This window comes from Apteryx mantelli, chromosome Z, assembly GCF_036417845.1.
Source record: "Apteryx mantelli isolate bAptMan1 chromosome Z, bAptMan1.hap1, whole genome shotgun sequence".
NCBI classification, from domain to species: Eukaryota; Metazoa; Chordata; class Aves; order Apterygiformes; family Apterygidae; genus Apteryx; species Apteryx mantelli.
The window spans coordinates 30,392,947-30,414,813 of NC_090020.1; the positions used below are offsets into that span (position 1 = coordinate 30,392,947).

Below are 21,867 nucleotides of genomic sequence, written 5' to 3' on the forward strand. Positions count from 1 at the left end.
AGTGCTATTACGAACAGATTCTCCCACCTCAATAGAGGTTTGAAAAATATTTGGCAAGGACTTTAGAGACTTTAAAAAAGGAAAGGACAATAGTTCATGCCAACTTCTGTATAACTGAAGAAATATGACTGTGACAAGCAAGCAAACAGAAAGACAAAAAAAAAAAAGGAAAAAAAAAAAGCGCACATATATATTTATTACTGTGCTCAATTTCATCACCCTTCCCAAGGGGACATCTTCAGGTTTTTCGTTTGCTTGCTTAAGTAGCAGAAGGAAGGGAGAATTAGAGTCAAACATTTATAGCCAATGAATTCCTTACAACTCTTGAGCAACCTTCCAAATACCAAAACTGCAGTGACCAGCATCGCCTCTTCAGCTCCAGCTTCTAGATGGGGGCAACTACTTGAGTATGCACAGCTAGTTGACTAAACAATGGCCTCTGCCCTCACTGAGATTCTTAAAACCAATATTGCAGTTTTAACCTTCTCTAAAAGGGAACAACCCAAGATCATGCTTCTTCCAGGTCCAGTCTCCTCCCCCCACTTTGGAAAAACAAAGAAAAACCTGCACACACCATACACATTAGCAACAGTCAAATCTAGCAGGAATAAAATCATTAGACTCTAAGCTATTAGCCAATATTCCCATTTTAGGTTTTCAGCAGCTACTTTTGAAAAGAGTGTTTTGGCCATAGATAACATTTCAGAGGATGACAGGCACCCTCCCTTAAGAATGTACTTATTTCTCCTTACATACATGAAGACAGACTTGTATCCTCACATATACTGGTAACACTACCCACTTTTCTGATCATCACTACCCATTTTCTGATTTTGCTTCAGCAGTGGAAGCTGTGTTTCCTCTTCCTTTCTGCTGGATGTGTTGGGGTTTTTTTTCCCCTTGCTCTTGATACTATCACTATCAGACTCACTAATTGCAAAGTGTGCCAGCAGTGCCTGCAAGACATTTCCTTCTGACCTATTTGAACCAGCATTCTTCACTACCATAGCAGCTATCTGCAAAACTAAACTCTGAGTTTGTCTTTGTATTGCCTACCAGTTTCTCCTTGTTAAATTCATTTTAGAAAAATGAAAGTCAGCTACTACTTTCATTGCTTAATTTTCTGCCTAATTCCTTTGAAACATCTGTGTTTATTTTGGTTCATTGGGTTTCCTTACTTCCTCTTTTTTTAAAGGCTCAGATTTTATTCTGACAGATAGGAAACTATACCGTACCACAGTAAACAAACTTGAAAATGACCACTACTGCATCTCTCACTAGTGAGCTGAGAATGGAGTCTTTGTAGCTTTGTACAAGTTATTTGAAAACTATCCATTATGTGAACAAGCCACAGTGTCTTGGGTGCAGGATGAGAATGTCTCTTCTGAACAAAGAAACAGTGTCTTCAGCAAACCTCTTCCATTTATAAATTACAAAAAATGTCATCTACTAAGGAGATTTAACTCCACAGAAGGACAGTATTGGCAAAAGCTATCCAAAGCCTACAAGTTTCATACATATAAAATTTATGAGCAATAATTACTTAAGGCCTAACTATCTCATGGGAAAAATCCTGTTCCTTTTTCATGCTTTATTACAGACAGATGCATAGAGATAGTGTCTTTGGATGTTGCCATTTATTTTGCACTCCCACAGAAATCAAACTTCTTACTGTGGAGATGACTGATGTCAGAAAACAGATATCAAATTCAGAAGGAAGATGAAAAAGTTACCTTAAGTTTGTTTTTTGTTATTATTTTCTACTAAGGGAATTTGCTTTAATCTGATATTAACAGAACAATTTCTGGACAGAAGGCTCTTCAAAATTTTTCACAGTTCCTGCCTCCACTTGTTCAAACAACTCAAACCACACTAATAATCTCAATTGCGCATCTTAATTTTTTTTTTTTGGAGGGGGGGGATTAAAGGGTGAGGGGGTTGTTCAAACTGCCCCAAATTTTAATTGAAAAACTGATGATATACTAGGATAACAGGCAGCTTACTACACACCAAAGAGCTCTGTTCTCACAAATTAGCTTCATTTCTAAGACAAGTGAAATAAGGCTGAGGCCTTATTTCACAGCTCTGCCAATACAGAGCAGTGAAAGACACATTAGCAAACTAAGCCCCCTTCTATCACTCTTATCTGTAAAAGTTAGGATAAAAGACCCTCAGCATGTCCCGGCTACTCCAAAAGGTCATGAAGCATATGGTTCTGGATTAGAGTCATTTCTGTTTTCCTCTCTTCAACTCCTTTTCCACTTCTTTGTATGATTCCTTCCTCACTGACTTTTTTCCCTCCTTTTCAAACTTCATTCTCAGCTTTCCTGACTCCTGGAGCAAAGTCCCCCAGAGATCCTGTCTCCTCTTTGTTCTTCATAAAACTCAGAATAAAAAAAGCAAGATTGATTTCAATGGGCTCATTTGGATTACAAAGAGCACCTCATGCACTGGTGCCCTAACCACACTGTTACACCGACGTATACCTGTTTCACTAAATCTGGCCAGCTCTGGTGTCGTCCCCTGCCCCCCTTGCATTAGACATCACCGTACATTTTTTAATCTCACTAAAGAAAGGTTAGCGTAAACACTTAGAAGCATGAACGTCCCTATACACTTGCTCTATAAGGTTAGAGTTTATTTTTTTGATAAAGGGAAACAAAACCTGGTTGGAGCCTGACACAGGCACTAAGCTGCCACATTAACTCCTATGAAACAAAAATATATTCTATTGATCAGGAATCTACTTCAGGAGAAAAAGTACTCCACAAAAAATTACAATATAGGAAGAGGGCATTAGATTTTAACTGGGGGCCAATAAACCACTGGGGTACATGGATTGCTTCCAATAAACCTGTAGAAGATAACTGAGAGTGCAGTTGTCAAGAGGGTCAAAGTTATACTGAAATCTGCAGCTCGTTACCAAAAACCTTAAATTCAGTTTTCCATAACAACTGGAAGACTTTTTTTCAGAAAGCTCTTTAAAATCTTTATGCAAGACGTATGAATACCAAATATATTCTTCAGCATGAATTTTCTGATATGCTCTGTATTTCATGAGTAATTCAGGCATTTATTTACAAGGAAAATGAAATGTTTCATCATGAGAAAGGCTTGGGTTGTTATCAATTCAATTTATGTAGTCAGTGGCAGCCTACCTACAAATACACACACACACACACACACAGAGTACTCTTGTGGAGTCATAAGATTCAATTTAAAAAATTTAATAATATAGTTAGCTTAACACCTATATAACTGACAAATCTGCTTTCAGTGCTCCCCAATATAATGCAGTAAGCAAAAGCAAAAAGATTTTCAAAGGGTAGCTTATTAACCATTGTTTAATTCCTACAAGACCGTTACAGACTACAGAGCGTAGGGAAGAAATGTACTTTTGCTTTTCTCTAGCTCTATGCTGAGCAGCTCCTCTAATTTTTGATATGACTTTCTGTCTCACTTTAAACAGCGAAGTTTCTCTGCCTTTCCTTCCGGCATTCTGGAGGGCAGGCCCAGGCATCAGAATTAGAAAGATAAAGAGATATTACACTGCAGGGCTCTTCAAAAAGATCATTGTTGTAAACAGATGTGGGTGACCCCACCCAAACGAATTTGCCACCACACCCAATGAATAAGCACATTAGTTGTTTTTCCACTAAAATGATCAGCAATTAACTATTTAACAAAAGTTTAGTGATAATTGTTAAATGGCAAGATTTTCAACATCCCATTGACATAGAGGGAATAATTACATAGCATTGCCAGCATAACTGGCACTGTTGCAAGAACAGATCTACACCAGAAGTCTAGCTACACTGTGGAGCCTCGGCAGTTCGTTCCATGCCAGCAGAGCCCCGCAGCAAGGATGTGGGATATTGCCAGCAGATGGAATTCTTCCAGTTCAGCAACATCTTCTCCTCAAGGTGCATTAGCACTCCACTGGTGTAGCTGCATCCACACAAGGGCTTTTGCCAAGAGAAGAGAGGGCTTTTTTTCCCTCCTCCATGCTTTCAGGCACTGTAAGTCAATCTAAAACTTCGTAGCTTACACCAAACACAGATACACTAAATCATGGCTAGTACTTATATCTGCAACTAAGCTGGCAGCGTAACTCAGTCACACAATTTAAGCCAGCTCCATAAACAGAAGAAATCCTTTTGCTAGCATAACTATATATTTGTTTTATACATATATACATACATATGTGTGCATATATGTATATGTGTGTATATAAAAAGTGTTTTCACTAACAGCTATTCTTCTAGAAGTGTGCAGCATAGGCCTGACTTACAACAGTTCCTGTCTCAAACAGGTTACAACAAAAAAGGAAATGGAAACAAGTCACAAAACAGCAAGGTCTAGGTGCGTGATGCTTCTTGTATTAATAATGGTACTTTTTTCCCTTAAGTGAAATTTTGAAGAATTACAGGATAAACAGAGCAAGAGTGAAGCCAGCACTGAAGGAAACAGACACTGGGACAACGGAGTAACAGAAAAGCCTTCACAAAGGACAGATGCCACAGGGTAGGAGGGGGTGGACAGATAGAAGCAGAGTAAAAATGGAAAGAATGATCCTTGTGCAGGAAAACATGTCTTCACCAAAGGACTTCCCAGACTAAAGGAGAGTAACAAATTCAAAACCACAATCTAAAAACCACACAAGAAGATCTTAAATTCTCTATCTCTTGGTCCAGACTAGACAAAGGCTGGTTTTCTGAAACTAGTTATACTCTTCTGACCACTGTCAGTGCAAGTCACTTGGAGAACAAAGCTCTTTTTTCATTTTAGACAAGTACATATTGCTTGTTCTGAAGATTCAGATGCAAGCCTTAAGTCTCTAGAATGAAGCTGTCAGCACACATTGCTTCTGGTTTGCAGAATTTGCCAGTACATATTAAGCTTTTCTGGGGCAGCCATAAGTTCCTGCTATTACTCACTTTCTAACCCAAAATCTATGTATTTGACTTTTTTGCTACCATCCAAACACACTTCAAAAGCATGTTCCTGCTGCCACAGCAGCCCCAAAAACAACCAGTTCAAGCATGCACCAATTTGAAAATGACTTAGAGGCATTACTCTTGTGTGGGGGTTTTGGGGGGGTTGGTTTGGTTTATTTTTATTACTGATTTATGATTACCTTCAAAAGTATTTCTTTCCCTCCCAGATTCCTTTATACTCCAGAAATTCAAATCTTGCTGAAGATAAAGATAGCAATGATAGAGTAGAAAGGCTTTTTGGTAAATTAAAACCCAAAAGTTAATTCAAATGCAGTAGTTTAAACGATGCCCATCACCGTTTATATTAAACCCTTTTGTCCTAGTTGCTATTACAAATACATTTCAGAGCTTCCAAAAGAATGAAAACATGACAGTCACGAGAAAAGTATTACCTTCAGTTTTTGTTTATTGTTTCAAGCCACACACTAGCCTTTTGGAAATTCCCTGTAAATTCTGCAGGGACGACTTCTTCCCAAATATCCAGCACCTTTGAACATGCGTTAGAACAATCCATTTTTGCTAATCACTGCTTTTGCTATCTCAGTGCTACTGCGTATGACCATGTTTGATTTTAAGAGTTATAGTTAGCCAGCACCTTTAAAAACAGTACTGTTCATTTTCAGGAATTTAAGTGGTATAGAGGACAGTGACCTTAATAGTTCAGCAAGTATTCTGAGGAAAAGGGGGGAGGGGGGCAGAAAGACAGTTACCAGATACCAGGAATCCTGAGTAGTAGATGCAAATTCTTTCTCAGTCTAATAAAGTACAGCAAACTGCCGTACAAACTGCCTCTTTGCCTTACCTTTAGGATTTCTTAAAGTTACGCTGCATGCCCCATGCTATTCTCTCTCCCTTTTCTCCCAGTCCTCCTACACAGGCCCCTAGTTCTACTGTCCGCCTTGCTCTTACTCCAAGTAGACTGTAGTTAGTTGCTATTTTTATGCACCTTTCCAATCTTCAATACTTCTAGTATTTCTGTCTACCTGTATCTTCCTCCAGCTCCTTTGCAGCACCATACTCCCACTGACTCTCTCCATCAGTCACCCAGTTACAATCACACTTTGTCTGTATATTCCAAACCAAGAATTCACCCTTTCTCCCACCAGCACACTGACGTTCTTACCACCTCAGTATACCACAGGGTTTGCTTTGAAATTATTTCCTAGTTCACTTCAGATCTGTATGTTTCATTTATTCTTTGCACCTCTCTCCTACTGTACATTCCCAATATTTGCTTTCCCTGTTCCTGCTCATGTTTCAGGATAATTTCATGACCATGCTTTGCATCTTCCTTGCTCAATTAACTCCTCTGCATTTGATCTCATCTCATATGCAGTCCCAGCTGAGCTTCTCTTATGTCTCGGCCAACTGATTCACTCTTCCCATCCAACTCCTTGCTCCTCCCATCCTACCACATCTCAGACTTCTTTTAAGAGAAGCACTGAAGTTCACATCTCTTTTTATTAGTCTCAGCCTACTGACTGTTCACCGACTCTAATTCTACCACTTACCTCACTCTGAATGTAAATGCAAAGCGGATATTAGTAAGACAGCAGAAGGTACACTCATCTCTTCAGTCTGTCTCCCTTCACTTTCTTGCTAACTTAGAGGGAATGTGGGGAACAGCCACAAAAAACATCCTCAAAAATGGAAAGCTATTCTGCCTACACATCTTAATCAAGAGAGGTGCTTTAAATCACTCTAGAAGAAGCAATTGTCTATTCTGGGACTAGACAACCAACCCTCTGTGCCTACAATTTTTACTCATGTCAACCCTCCTCAGTCTCAACCACCTTCAAAAGTAAAACCATCCTTAATCCCCATTTTGCCTTTCCTGTAGCCATTCCAAATTCTCTTAATTAAGGCTTACTAAACACATTTTCTGTAACCCTGCCTGAAACCCTGCTCTTCCAGCATTTTGATCTGACTTTGGCCCTTTCCACTCCACTGAAATTATTCCTTCCAAAACAATCTGTTGGATGCAAACTCATTTGGATGCAAGTTCAAAAAGAAGGAATAATCTCTAGCATAGCAATCTCCTTTGCTTGTATCTGCCTAACTCCTTCTGAAACCTCATCCTGTATTGACTTTTCTGATCTTACTTGCTACTCCACCTAAACAAGATACAAGTCCATCTTACAAGTTCCCTCTGCACCTCTCACCTACTGCAAAGTAGGACAACTTACAGCTCTGTGCCCAACAGCACATCCCAACATCTGCTCAGTATACAGAAATCTAGCAAGTGGTAAGAATTCAATACTAGTAACTCATATGCTTGTCTAGTTGGAATCTACCTTCTTCTCTCTGTATTAGTAGTCGCAGCTGCACATCTCTAGTTCTGAGCTCTAGTTAACCACATTTTTTTCCAACTATCTCCCTCTCATTCCTTTCTTGAAAGTTGCTCAGCTTCATAAGTTTGTCACCATGTACGTGGTCTCACTTTTGACTTGTAGCCTAAACATTAGCTCTAAAAGAGAAATCCACCTAAAAATCTTGCAGATTTTTTTGGATAAGATCCAAGATACAGCTTTTTCTATCCAACCACATAGCAAAATTTGCAAGAGGAGTCTGACCTACAACTCCAGATCAGACATTTAGACACCACCACCACCCTCCCCTCTCTACTGCTGCTTCAAGGTCCTCCATTTCCCTATCATTACAGGAAGGAAAAGAGGAAAATATATATATATATAAATAGTGAGTGAGTGAGTGAATCTAGATAGGTTTTCATTGCCTATTCATTCCTATTTTGGACACCTTTTCCTGGGCATTCTGTTTTGAGTAGGACAAACTACCAATAAGCATGAATTAAGCTATCTTGTTTCCTCAAAACTCAGTGGCGCTGAGAAAAAAAACCTGACCATAGTTTGGGGACTAGCATTTTGGGAATACCAACTGTCATCCTGACAAATACCATATCCATTCACCACCTGTATTAAAAATAGCTTACAAGTCTTAAAGCTACTGTGTTCTAACGGCACCTAACATGACAATCCTTGCTTGTAATTAAGGTTAGTATTTATTAAAGGAGGGGGGGAAAAGCAGCCAGGAAATTCCTCACATGATATAGTTCCTACTGTAAGAATTTAATAAACTCATACTTGGGTTTACCAAATTTATAGATTAAAAGTGAGGACAGCATCTTGTGCTCATTCAATTTCATTTATTTAGAAGAACTAAGCCATTTCTCCTCCCTCCCCCCACATCTACTTTGCTTGGCGCGTAATGCAAATCATGGCTGAGGAGGATCTGAAGTAATGCTACAGCTGCTTAGCTCTTCCCTTGCACTAAGTTCTGCATTTATTTCTGTTCCAGTCTTCATTTCTATTTTATAATGAAACATACAGCCTAGTTATTTATAGGCTTTCCAAGGATTACTACACACTCATAAGAATAAACCCTCAAGAGGTTAACCTCATCCTCTTAAGCTTCACACACTACAATCCCAAAGATAGCTGGCAACCACAGTCAAGGAGAGAAAAAAAAAATAGTAATCCCACATCTTGCTAATCCTTTAGCCAATCACCACATGCAACAGTGGAGAGCCCTCTCGGAGGCCTACAGCTCAATCTGTCTCAGGAGTACCGTCAATCCAAAAAGATGTATTTCACAGAACCATTAACAACTCACCTCAAAAGGCAAAATAAGACATACCTCAGTACTCAGTAATGCACTACCTAAAATGCAGTGCTAAAAAGATTCCAGCTTGCTGCTCAAGTTTTTGTTTCAGATACTTGTATGTTCTACATACAAGACTACCTAGTTTATTAATTTGAAAGTAAAGAAACTTTATAAAATTGCATAGCTGACATCTGGATAGACCAATAACTGTCCCTAGCCTTTCCTAGCATGACTCTGAGTACCTTTGATTTTTCAGCCTGCTGTTTAATTGCACCTCAAACAAAAAAGCAAAAACAAACAAAAACCACACCCACCCACACCTCCCCCCAAACCACTCCTTCAAGTTAGACCATGATCATCTACCTAATTCTCTCATATCATGATCTGTATTTTCCCTTAACCCCAAATGTGGGCACTGCCTGCAGCCGCAACAGTGAGCAGTGCCAAGGAGTTAACAGAGGCACCTATCTTTTACGGTCAAAGGTTTTTGCTTTGTTTATTATTTAAGGATCTAGTAAACCTAGTACTTCATTCAAATTTAACACACATATGAATGGTGCCATTAAAAAAAGTGACATGCATGTTGTTTAGCCACACTGCTACCCAATGGCTGAAAGGTAAAAGCCCTCAGAAACATGCAAGAATAATATAAGGCCAGAGATACAACTGTCAATAGCTAATCACCACCCACGGTTCTTTCCTGCAGTATGAGAAGTTCTAACCAACACAAAGGATTAGCACTGCTTACAAGCTGAGTCCAACTACCTTACTTCTTTTTTTTTTGAAAACACTGCTGAATATGTCAATTCACTCATTCTTTCTCTTCTTTACATGCATAGTAGACAGCAACTTCAAAAGTCAGCTTTTGAGATGGCAGATAAAATCTCCAAATACCTCACAGACCCATGAGACACATATCCTACAAGTCCCTATCCTCAATCTTAAGTTTAACAGACTTTCATTTTTTCAACTAGAAATAACAGAAGTATAAAATAAAGATGATTCAAAAATATTTTCTATTTAAAACATTGTTCCCACTAACTAAAGGCTTTGTTTCCTTCCAGAATTCACATATGGCCCAGTAGCAACAAGAATTGCTGTTTTGCTCTAACTCAGTCAAGCCAATTGGGAGACTTTAGACTCATGAAGAGTTAGAGAACAATGGTCCTTAAAGATAAAGGAAGGAGGAAAAACAGTCAGTTCTGAAACAAAAACACCAAAAAATGCAGATTTCATCTAGTCAAGAGAAAGTGTCTGAAAGAACACTGGCTAGAAAAAAATTATTCAAGTTTCTTATCCTCAAATTTATTGTACATGAATTATCTTTAGTAGTGTGGTGCGAGGGGCTATTTGATTGCATCTTCTACTATTACAGATTGCTCCAACCTATTTGCATTCTGCAAAGAAGCTTCATGATCTTTCATGCTCATAATAAATGTCTAACCCTTTAAATTACTATTTCTTTTCTTATCTTGAAAGACACTGGACTTTAAGAGCATGGCCCTTTCATTGTTCTTTACACTAAGTCAGGTCCCTGAACAATACTGACAGCTGCTATCAAACTGGGCTGTGCTTACTTTCAGGGCAGCTGCCCCTTGTAGGAACAGACAGGCTTCTGATGTCTCCTCCCCTCTGGGGAGAGAGCTCAACAAACTGCATGCTCAGTGAAGGGGAGCAAAGGTCCACTGAATTGTCAACCCAATTTTATGCTATTCAGATTTTCCAAAATGCACACAATCCCTTTCAAACAAACTCAAGGATATGTCAGAGCATGAAACTTATTGTGCGGCTCAAGATAATTATTCATCATGTAAGACTGTAAAAGATCATTGTGACATACATCTAATTTTAGTATTATGCACATACATTCATCTACATGGCCAAAGAACATTCGGGCCCACTGTGTTCACTTCCTCATTCAGTTTTGGATTTGCATTGCATTGTTCACTAGTCTTTCAGAAGACACATGGAAGTATTTCTTCTGGAGGACCTTAGGTAACTTGAAAATGAAAAAAAAACAAAAGAGGTTTCTATTCCTGCTTCCAAAGAGCTTTCCCACAAAAAAGTTGTAATTGCATGTGGTACTTGTAGATCTTATTGCTTTTAAGAGACTATGTTGTACAGACTTAAGGAGCTGAATGATTTACACTCAGGACAATGCTACCACAACAACTTTGGAAAATCAGATTTTGCTATCTTAAGAAAAATATTTTTAAATATATTTTAATATATATTTCTTTTTACTGCATAAAATATTCTCTAAGACTCGTCCATTAAAAAAGGGTTTTCCATTTCAGATTAGCCCTAAGGAAATCATTCATTGAAAAAAAAAAAAAAAAATCAAGAAAGTACAGTTCTCTAACCTTTGCTAATCAAATATCAAATGTACATGTGCTGTATGAATACCTGATTTGATCACTGAAATAAAATAATTCATTACACAGCAAAGCATAGAGGAGATTGTGACATATACAGATGTAATTGTGTGGGTTTTTGAAGCATGATTAGCAAATCAACTAAGCAACAGTCAGAATTTGATACGAAGGGAAAAAACAGCTCAGATTTGAAGGGGGGGTATGTTTATGCAAAGCTAATCTGTCAAGTGAAATAAAGCAGCCTGAATAAAATTTAAGCTGAAAATCCACTGCAGCTCCCCATTTCAGGGAGGAAAAAGCTATTAAAAGGAAATGAAGGTCACCCTCCCAGTTTATTTCACCTAATTGACTGCCAATAGCTTACCACAGGCAAACTGACTGCAGATCTGCAATTGAGAAACTGATGAAAGGAGAGTTTTCAAGCTGAGGCTCATTCTTTTAATCCTCCCTTGCTCTTACTTTTTTTTTTTTTTCCATCTCCAGTTGGGATGTAATTTTAAGCACAGATGGATTAACTGGTTCCATTGTCCGTAGACGTCATTGGACTATGGCACTGTTAATCCGTACAGCAGCATGTCTAATTATCATTACAAAGTGTCTGAGAGAACTATAAAGACCAGCAGGACATCTTCTCACAAGCAATTAACATAAATTGATAAATGAGTAATTTGAATCCGCTCAAGGCGCTCACATATGAATAAAATCGGAAAGGACAGCTTCTTGTTTCGGCTACTTCTTTCACTTAGTCTGGAAGGGCAGAAAACATGAGAAATATTCTAGACTTAGTGGCAGGGGGAAATGAACCCATGCAGTGGAAGGAATGTATGGTTCACAAAGTTCATTAATACAAAACAAATGACTTGTGATTGACAACCAGTCACAAGCAAGTAGTATTAACTTATTTCACCATATTTAGAAGCACAAACTTGGTGAAAGGCTATTAGAACATTGTGTCAGACAATTAATACTACTTCAAAAGCAAGTGAAGTTTCTTTTCATTAGCTTGCCATTTTAAAATTCATGAAAGATTCACAAGAAAGGGAAAGAAAGAAGAATGAATAGTTGCACTGGCTCCAAGAATTCAAGTGTCACAAAAAGCATGAGGCAAAGGTAACTAGATCAACTGACATACAATACCTACAAATAAACAAGCAACTGTCCTAACCATAATCTTTCTTGCAGGGAAAGTTTTGCTATGCACTGTGTTATTTAATAAAAAGATGTTCTCACACAGGAAACTGCTGCTAACTTAATCCCTGCTAAAAATCTGTGTAAACCAAGTCAAACACATTTGAGCAGTATTAGGCATCCAAACAGTGTTAAATATCAAAACATTAAGCTTATTTTAAAAACAGCAAGCAGTAAGGTATGAAAGCAGGTTATACACACTGTAGGAGGTAGACCTGGAAGGCCACGTACCCCGATGATGGCATTCAGTTCAGCCATGGTCACTTGTTTGGCACGTTCTACAGCTTGGGCCACTTGCTGCTGATGCTATTAAAACAAGAAAGGGTGCAGGGGAGGAATTTATGTTAAAGTATTTACTGCACCAAAGCATACTAGAGTAAAAAACAAGACCACAAACATCAGAACAATCAATTTCTCTGTAGAAATCCAGGCTATCTATTACAAGACACATCCTAGGTGGGTAAGAAGCAACAGTGCCCTATTTCTCACCTGCTCATCAAAAGCAAGTGAGAGCCCTGAAGGCAGTCAGTCAGCTCACCTCTCTCCCCATGCCACTTCACTATTAATTTTCTGACAAATGAATCACCAGTCTCTAATTGAGCTGACAGGATGATAATGTCAACTTCAAACTAGTATCAATTTTAACATTTATATACTCTGTGCCCACACAGCAAAACCTACTGAAATTTCAAACAAGAGGACTGTTTCACCAATCTCAAGAAGAATTAGAAATGCTCTTTGCAAACTGTAGAGTTTGAAAAGGCATATCCAAAATAACAGGCTTCAAAATGTAACAGCAGCTGCCTACAACATGCTACAATCATAGTAATTCAGACCAGATCTATTATGCAGGTTTGTAACCTTAAACAACAGTTTCACATCTGAGCTCACCTTTTACACCAAAATCTGATATGAATTTTGTAGACAAGACCAGCATTCTTATTTCACTGGACTTACATTTGACAATTGAATACCAGGTAAGCAATCAACACAATTAGAAGTGAAAGGATTTTGTTACATTGATAATATTTTACAGACTCCCCCTCTCCTCAGAGGATGAATGAGGCTGAGCTATTGTCACTAGTTTGAACTCAGACTTGTTAGACCGAATTAGCAAGGGGGTTGCACATTTCAGCTATAACAGATGTTCCTTACACTTGTGCATTGTGATAAAATTAACATCTTAAAACTAGCTAATTTGCAAACAGAAAAGCAACATAATTGCACTTTAACAGCTGAACAGTTTTACTTACTTCCTGAGACAAAAATGGGATGACTTGTGCACAAATTGTATTCAATCTCTTGGCGATTTCTGTCTATAGAAAAAAGTAAATATTTTGATTAAAACTGTGTTTTAGGCTTGTTCCCATATATCAACTGGTCTGCAGGATCATATTAAGTTCACACAGTGGAGACAACAAGAAAAATATATAAATGGTTGGTATACAGGCCCAGATCAGGACACAGATTTAGTTAGCTACTTTACAGATTAGATGCTTGAGACATGGCAAACATCCTATACACATTTAAGCACAAATCTGGTCCTTGTACATAGTTCATTAACAAGTAAAACATTTTCTGAAATCCATTAAATCTAAGATAAAGCTTTTTAAAAGGTAGATTTATTATTACTCAGATTATCAACCAGCGTAACATGAAGGCAATGGGCATGGAAGAAAATGTCTTTCACAATCAATTTTACAATTATAAACTTGTATCTAGCTTTAAAGTCTGATCAAAATCAGTTATTTGACAGATATCCACACTGAAGCCTTGCAGAGACAAGAATCTCCCCCTCAGGTGTGGGATGGATTCTTCCTAGGATGAAAAGGCCCCTTCTCTGAGGGCAACGAAGAGGCAGTTGCTTTCCAGGAACCTTTCTACCCCATACCCCCACACAAAGGAGAGGGGGCCACAGATATCTACTCTCTTGATGTAAACATCTGCCATCTCACACAATACTCAACACCAATCAGTTTTGTTTTGTTTCCGTTTTGTTTGGGCCATGACTGTAAAATTTCCATCATTCTGAGCATAGCTGTTAGTACTAGGGTTACATAAGCTACTAGCAAAGACAGCACAGGGAAGTTATCTGTCTCACTTAACTATTGCCAAATCTGCTGGTACTTTCAGTGTATGTTAATCTAAGGACACTTAGGCAATTTTAAGAACCTACTCAAAGGGCTTTTTTTTCTACATACATTGCTTTTTGGAGACAGATACCAGGTATATCAGCCATAGAAAGATAGTACTATTGGAGAGGAGAAGATACTTGGCTTCCAGCAAATTCACTGCCCTAGATGGATGAGATTGCCTTTGTTTTCAGGATAGAAGCCAGGAAGAATGATAGTTGATGATAAAAGGAGGAAAAACAAAACAAAAAACCCTCAACTCAAGGTTTTCACTGAAAAGTTGTTTCAGTCTCTATAGCCTAAACAAAAGTCTCCCTATTCAGTAATCCTGACAGAAGTATCCTTACCACAGCTGTGAAAGAATCTATTCTGAACTGTCTTTAAAACATGTAACTTGTCTACTTTACTGTGTTTTTCCAAACAGGTCCCAAATATCTGAACTTCACTGCAGTAACACAGCATACAATATGGCTTGCAGTAAGACAAGAGAATATAACATTACTTACTAATGATCATTCCCACTGGAGGGCCAACAGATCATTAATTATTATTTCTTTTCTAATAAAAACCCTATTAAAAAGGACAAGAAACTAGGAGGAAGAAAAAAAATGAAGTTATGATAACTCATCACTCTTCCCTTATTTCTGAAATACGTAGGACACGCAGCATTAACCTATTCCTAGTTCTTTATTTCTAGTGCTAACAGAAAACTGATTTATACACAAAGCATAGATGAGGTGCTCTTAAAACAGGTGCAAGATCTATAATACCCATCTAAAGAGTTGCACTTGCCATTGCTATTCATTCCAATATTCAGCAGAGATCCCCTCTGTATATGGAAAAGCTGAATGTTGAACTGGGCATCAGAGGGCATAATCAACTTTTCCCCTTTCCCCAGTCAATCTACTTTTATAGCAATTGTCTAGCCAATTTACAGCAATTGTCTAGTAGCAGAATACCTGAACTCAGATCAGAACTGGAAAGAAGCACCCCTCTGAATTTGGCTTTACTGAAGCAGTGCATCACTGCTCATCATATACAAGCAGCACCCCCACTACTCATCCGTGGTTCCAAATAAACTTACATGTACATACCATAAATAAAAATGTTTTTTTCAGATTCCCTGCTGCTGTTACAAGTGCCTATTAATAGGCATTCACACTGAAATGAAGAAAACTGAAAAGACTGTTCTGTACTTCACAACAAACTGCTTAAATTTAAAAGGCAGTTTGTCTACTAGCACTCTTCCCAACCCACAATTAAATATATTTAAAATTATTTATCCACTATAAAATTTCATACATTTCCCATCCGCTGTCACCAAATATTTAGCAAGTACTCTCATTCACAGATATGTTTGGAAATTATTTTTGTTCTCTAATGAGTTTCTAAGGTTAGGTAATGATACACATTTCACCCAATCTTTTCCATCAGAAGTTGCAAGAGGTTGTTTTCAGTATTAAGAAAAAACAAATTTCATGATGACTGTAAGTATAAATCCAGCTGTTCAAAAGACAACGAACTTTCACCTTGCAAGGTGAAATCTCTTCGGAACAAAGATCAACCCTGAAAAGTTACAGCTAAAGGCAATCCTCCACATAAGTCATCCCATAAATGTACTATTTCCCATCCACAAACACTGCTACCAACACTCAAATCTCACGTTTTGCATGCACATTCCAACCAATAACACTGTATTTAATACACTCCCTAATATTCATTTCACTGAAATATCCTAGCACACAGTTACAACTGATAAGAGTTGCACCTGTCTTTTACGACATGAAAAATAAGAGATCTGAAGACAGACTAAATCTCCAACAATGTTCTTCTATACCTAAACATTGTTCTCAAATAATGTGGCAAAGCTTGGATTTTGAAGACCAGAGGCTTAGTAGGAACTACATAGGACATTTTACTTTTCAATCCTCCTGTACTTCTTACTCTTTCCTAAAGGTTTCACTTCACATATATATTGCCATATAAAATTGAAAAGAATGCTGTTACTGGGTCTAGATTTCAGGATTAATGACAGTCTCCCTCTGCCATGCAAATGTTAATTTTTCATTTAAGAGTTTGGGAAGGAACTGAAGCAGGGATGTTCTTCAACCATACACAAATGGTGAACATTTTAAATTTAGATACAGACAGGATTGGTGTTACTAAAACACTATTCAGTCTCCACTGAGAAAAACTGCCACAACAATTCCGCTAAAAGGGAGTGAGTCAGTTTTATTCTTGAAAGCAAAAACTTTTTTTAAAAGGAGTCCAAGAGAGCTTGGTTAATCAGGACTTATGCCACCAATTGCCAATGTTTAGAATAAGCTATATTTTTCAGATCTGGGTCTTTTTGTTTCATAGCCAAAAAAAAAAAAAAAAGAAAAAATTATCAGTTACTTCCAGAAGTCCTCCAATTCAATGTAGCTATTATCTAACTGCTGATCTTAAGACATGTAGGGGAGTCAGAAGAATGAGCAAACAAAGAATTCTGCAGAAAGCTGCTTGAGCAGAGACAAACATGACTAATTGCCCATGCTCTCCAACCCCCTGGTAAAGCAGACTGCAGAAGCCTGCATCTCTCATGAAAAGCCCTTGTAGTTCTATGGCAGCTCTTAGCAAAGCATCTCGAGTGCCCTTAATTGTTTGTGTTCTTAATGCAGAACCTCTTGAATATATTCATTTTTAATAGAGGACTTGAGCGTGGGGCCTATCAAAGAACAACAGAACTACTTCATTCACTGGTTCTTGCTGTTGCAGTGATTGTCTTTTGATTTATTTGCAAATGACAAGCTTGTCAGACCCCTGACTGAAGTGCTACCCTCCTTTCTGAAGCATCATTAAAAATTAACATGCAGGAATTCAGCTGCATTTTATAAGATGAAGTTGAGCCGACAGTTTGTGTCTTCACTTGTGTAATTTTTGCCTTCATTCCTTCTAATTAAGGACTTAAATGTTTTGACCTAACTATTGCCAAACTCAAGTGTTTGTACGTAAATTTGTGTTTTGCTAAAGTGAATTCTTAACATAATGACAAAAACAAAGCAGCCAGACCAGTTATTAAATATAAGATTCACTTACACAAGTCACTTTATTGAGTAGTTAAGAAAGAGCTTGTATATACACTTGTAACTTCTTTTTCTGTGCCTTGTTAAAAAAAGTATTACAGCATTTTCCTTCACAGTAGTCTATTCTAGATCATTTTGCATTATGACAGCCTGTACTTTTCAAAGCACCATATAACAACTCATACTTAAATCAGCACAATTTCATAGGTAACTCCTGATTTTTGTACTGGAAGGAAGAACATGAAGTATACTGCAAGTACCCCCAAATTAACTACATTTCTCACCACATCTATCACTCATGTATATTTTACCATTAATGCTGGAAACCAAAGCATGAGGGAGCCACTCTTCTCATGGAAGAATGCAGCTCTCCAAGAACTAGTCCATTACCCTTCAGATTCAAGGGTTTTAACATTTTTCCCCCTCCCCTCCCCCACCCTTCAATCAGTGTCTACAATTTTTGTCACAGCAGCAACTTCAGTTATGGCATAAGCAACCCTGACAGCAAGGAATCAAGGATTACCTGGATTATCTAAAGCAAAAATTAAATCATACAACACATGCTATTGTAACAATTAGTTGTATTATGACAATTGCTGCATTACCAGTGTTGAGACTCCTCCAAACTGTCTAGGTCTACATTTATTAAACAATGCTCAGCAAAAAGGGCTGTGGTATACTAGGGGAAGCCCTAGTTAGAGAGGATACCCAGTTATTCTACCTGACTTGCAAATTGCACTTCCTATGTCACAAAATTAGATCAATATTTGAAAGCAGTCTGTGGCCATTTCTTCACAACAGACTCTTCTCATTTATTACATTTTTATTTACCTTATTTCAATACAATTTTGAGAATCACATTCGTCATTAGATTTGGAAGAACACAGCCTAGGAGTAACATGACTAAAAGAACAAAAACAAGAAAACCCAAAGTTTCAGTTAAAATTTCAACTCCAGCTGGAATTGTTGAAGCAATATTTACTTAAAAGTACAGAATCCTAGATGTTTATAGAAATTACAGCTTTGTTTCTACACTATACCTGAAGACTCCTCAAATGTTAAGTTCTGCAATTGACAAACACATATAAAAAGATGAGGGAAAAGTATTCTGTCTGGTTGAAAGATGGTAAGACAAAAATCTTTGCATGCAAAGTTTCATACTGTTTCAGTGAAATCAGCATTTTGCCCACAAATAATCCAGCAACATCAGCCAGGGTACTCATTGTACTCATCCAGAAACTCACTATTTTGTTAATCCTTAGACCTCTCCCTCTAAAAATCCTTTCTATAGCTACTAGTTCTGTAAGTCATTTTTATATACAGGATCATGCTGTTTTAGGGGTTATCTGGGTGGGTTTTTTCTGATTACTTATATAAAGTTTTTTTTTTTTTTAATAGGAAACTCATTACAAAAGGGAAAAACACTCAAGTATTGTTGTAGAAGGAACAAACATAACTACACAGAATTTATACAACACAGAAACATGCTCAAGGTACTGAAAAAGCATATCTTAATTCTTCCCTTTAAAGAGAAAAATCAGAGAATCGGTCCTTAATGCATGAAAAAGAATATCAAGACCATCAAATCACATTTACAAAACCCTTAAAAGCTAATTCTAAAATACTCTGCCTCCACTTACACTTTCAACACATAGCCAAGTACAACACTGAACTCCTGGATCAACAAAATGGACTTCCTGCCATTTATACCATGTAATATAGTAATCCACTAGGGAGTAAAGGTCAATGTTGCACTTTTGGTCATTACTGAATCATTTGAGATGATCTGTGGTGAGGATGAGAGGAAAATCGAAGGCTGTGAGAATGCTGCAAATGGCTTGACCTCAGACCAATTTTCATCTCTGTCTAAAAGACATGTGGATAAAAGCCCTGTTTATGGGACATGCTTGACCATTTTTAAATCCCTGTTGCAAACCAGAAATCAGTTAAATATTACATTTAAAAAATCCTTGGATAAGAAACTATGTGTGCGTATTTTAGTCTTCATCTGTTGACGTTTAGAACCCACTCCATATTTTCATTTTCCAGCAGAACTGCTGAAATAAGTGGTACTGTTAAACAGTGAAGCCTTTATTCTTTCTTGATTGAGATTTTCAAAAGACAACAAAAAGCATATATATTCATAGAGCACACAGAAAATAAAGAGGCATTCCATAGTGCTTAGCTCTCTGCATGCTTTCTAGATCTTTGCTACGGAAAGACTCAAGCACTTCTAAAAAGTTCTGCTCCTAACAATTCGGGGAGGGGGGGGATGTATAATTAAATCTCAAAACTTAAATATTCAAAAGCCTCAAATGATTAAGGCTAGCATTCTATGAACTTTGCTGTTCGTAAGTTATTGAATCCACATTGAGCACTGAGATAAGCATATATTATTAATGCCCTTTTATTTAAAACTAATGCACTACAGTGTTTTGGCAATGGCTGCAAGAGGAAAAAAAAATAAAGGCAACATGCCATTTAAAAGTTTAGGCCCCTACAGTATATCAATGTCAAACAACAGCATGTCAAGCTAAGATTCAATTCAGGTAAGTGCCACTGCCAAATTTTCTTGTTCCCAGACGTACTTTAAGATTACTTTATTGCTTAAAATTTAATTTGTTCCAACTCGCATCTCCATGACAACATTGGCTAACCCTGCAAATCATTTGGGTAATTGGATATCTTATCTTTCTATTGCTCTCAAATCAAATGATTCTGCTAGAATTGTAACAGCCAATCAAATTTACAGGCCTCTTGAGTAATAGACTCAGAGAAGTAGCCACATTCATCTCCTCTTTACAGCCATATTAACCACTATGCGCCAAACTGTGGAAGCCGGCCTTCAAACTATATTTTAAATTATAAATGCTGTCATTACTAACATTCTCACCAATAGGAGTGGGTGGGAAGGTTTATTCTCAACAGATAGTTGGAATTAAATCTGACAGGCAGCAATGGGTAGCACTCATTTTAGTAACAGGAACAATCTCTGTATTTTGGGCATGAGCTGTCAGTTTAACATGACATATCATTAACAAATAGAGCTCTCCCTCTGCCCCACATTTGTACTATTCATTTTAATCACAAGGTCAGCCACTCACAAAATGATGATATTAAAATCCCAGAAGACTGACATGAAAAATCTTTAGCTACAAAAAAAATCAAAACACCACCATATTGCAGGTGGGGAGTGGGGAGAGGAAGGAGCAACAGAAATATTAACAAACTAAAAACTCCAAGTGATAAAGCCACCAGAATGCTAGATAACTTCTGAAGTGAAATTAATATTTTTACTTCACTACCAAGCTATATTTCTCTGTAGTGTCTTAGATATAAGTTTAAATTACAGTAAGGTCATGTTACTTAAATATAAGCTACATATGATATACAAATCTACAGCTACACTTATCAAACATCTACTATGGGTTTGGACTTTGTTCAACTATAAAGTGCAGTGACTTGAGACATTTCAGATGTCTAATTTCAACTCTCTCTATAATAATACAGAAAGCTGCTACGTAGCTCCCAACCAACCACTGTAAACAACTGCCCATCCCATTTGCAGCTGTAAATGCTGCTGAACCCAAGCCAACTGGCAAGAATGAAGCTGTTGTCAGGCTGTTAAAGTGCTCCTTTCACACATCTTCAGTGTGTCAAGACTCTTCTTAAACTAGGCTAAACAGGACAGTTATCACATCTCTCCTATTTTGCTTAAGCACTCATAGAAAACTACAAAAGCTCTATTAATCACTATTTTAGTTCCAGAGTTTTATTTCCATAGATAAACTTCAATACACACAGAAATGTTTAAACCTCTGAACTGGGCACAGAGCTGTATTTTATTTCCAAGTTATTTTCCCACATACTTCCCCCACACATTCCCAAAACAGATCCCACTTCTATTTAGACTCCATGAGATACTGAGCAAATCAGAGGCTCATTTCAGTCAAAATGGGAAGGCCTCTCTATCTTTATTTTCAGAGACACACATCTATCACTTCACACCACTGCTGGAGACCTTTGGACTTGTCTAACATCTCCACTCACCAGTCAAGCAGAAAACTTTACAGGAGGAGGCAGAAGGGCCACATTAGGGAACTACCAGATCAGTGAGTTAAATTAGACTCAAAGGAGGCATCTATCAGATAGCAGAGCAGCTAAAAGAAAGCACCAGGAGCACTCAGCTAGGAGCAGAGATTTTTTTTGGCAGCAGTGAGCTATCAGATGAGCCATCCTCTTTCCATGGAACTGCACCCTCACTTGCCACACTTAAGGTATACTCTAGAAAAAACAATGTCTCTAAAATTATCCAACATGCTTTGCATCATTACCCTTGAGGGTATGAAGAGCTTAATCTACTGGAGAACGATTGAGCAATACTTTACTATGAGAAGGAGGAGACAGGAGAAACAGAGAAGCGAAAAAGGAAGGAATCATAAAAAGCAGTACTTCTGTACCTGCTATGCCCCTATCAGAAAGGGGTTCT

General features: G+C 37.7%; 1 protein-coding gene across 4 annotated transcripts in view; it reads right to left on the reverse strand.

The window, feature by feature from the left end:
• LOC106491611 (TLE family member 1, transcriptional corepressor) overlaps window positions 1–21,867 on the reverse strand; it is a 161,565-nt gene that overhangs the window by 37,181 nt on the left and 102,517 nt on the right. For 2 of the 4 annotated variants that reach the window (XR_010887000.1, XM_067316376.1), the window contains exons 5-6: window positions 13,435–13,497; window positions 12,383–12,487 (exon numbers count right to left, since the gene is read on the reverse strand). The exons of 1 other annotated variant lie outside the window; for it this stretch is intronic. Coding sequence is in view for 2 of the 3 variants with exons in the window: in XM_067316376.1 (XP_067172477.1) it covers window positions 12,383–12,487; window positions 13,435–13,497 (168 nt within the window). In the remaining variant the exon portion in view is untranslated. The remainder of the gene's footprint in view (window positions 1–12,382; window positions 12,488–13,434; window positions 13,498–21,867) is intronic. One more of the 4 variants, XM_067316377.1, reaches the window with a different exon arrangement.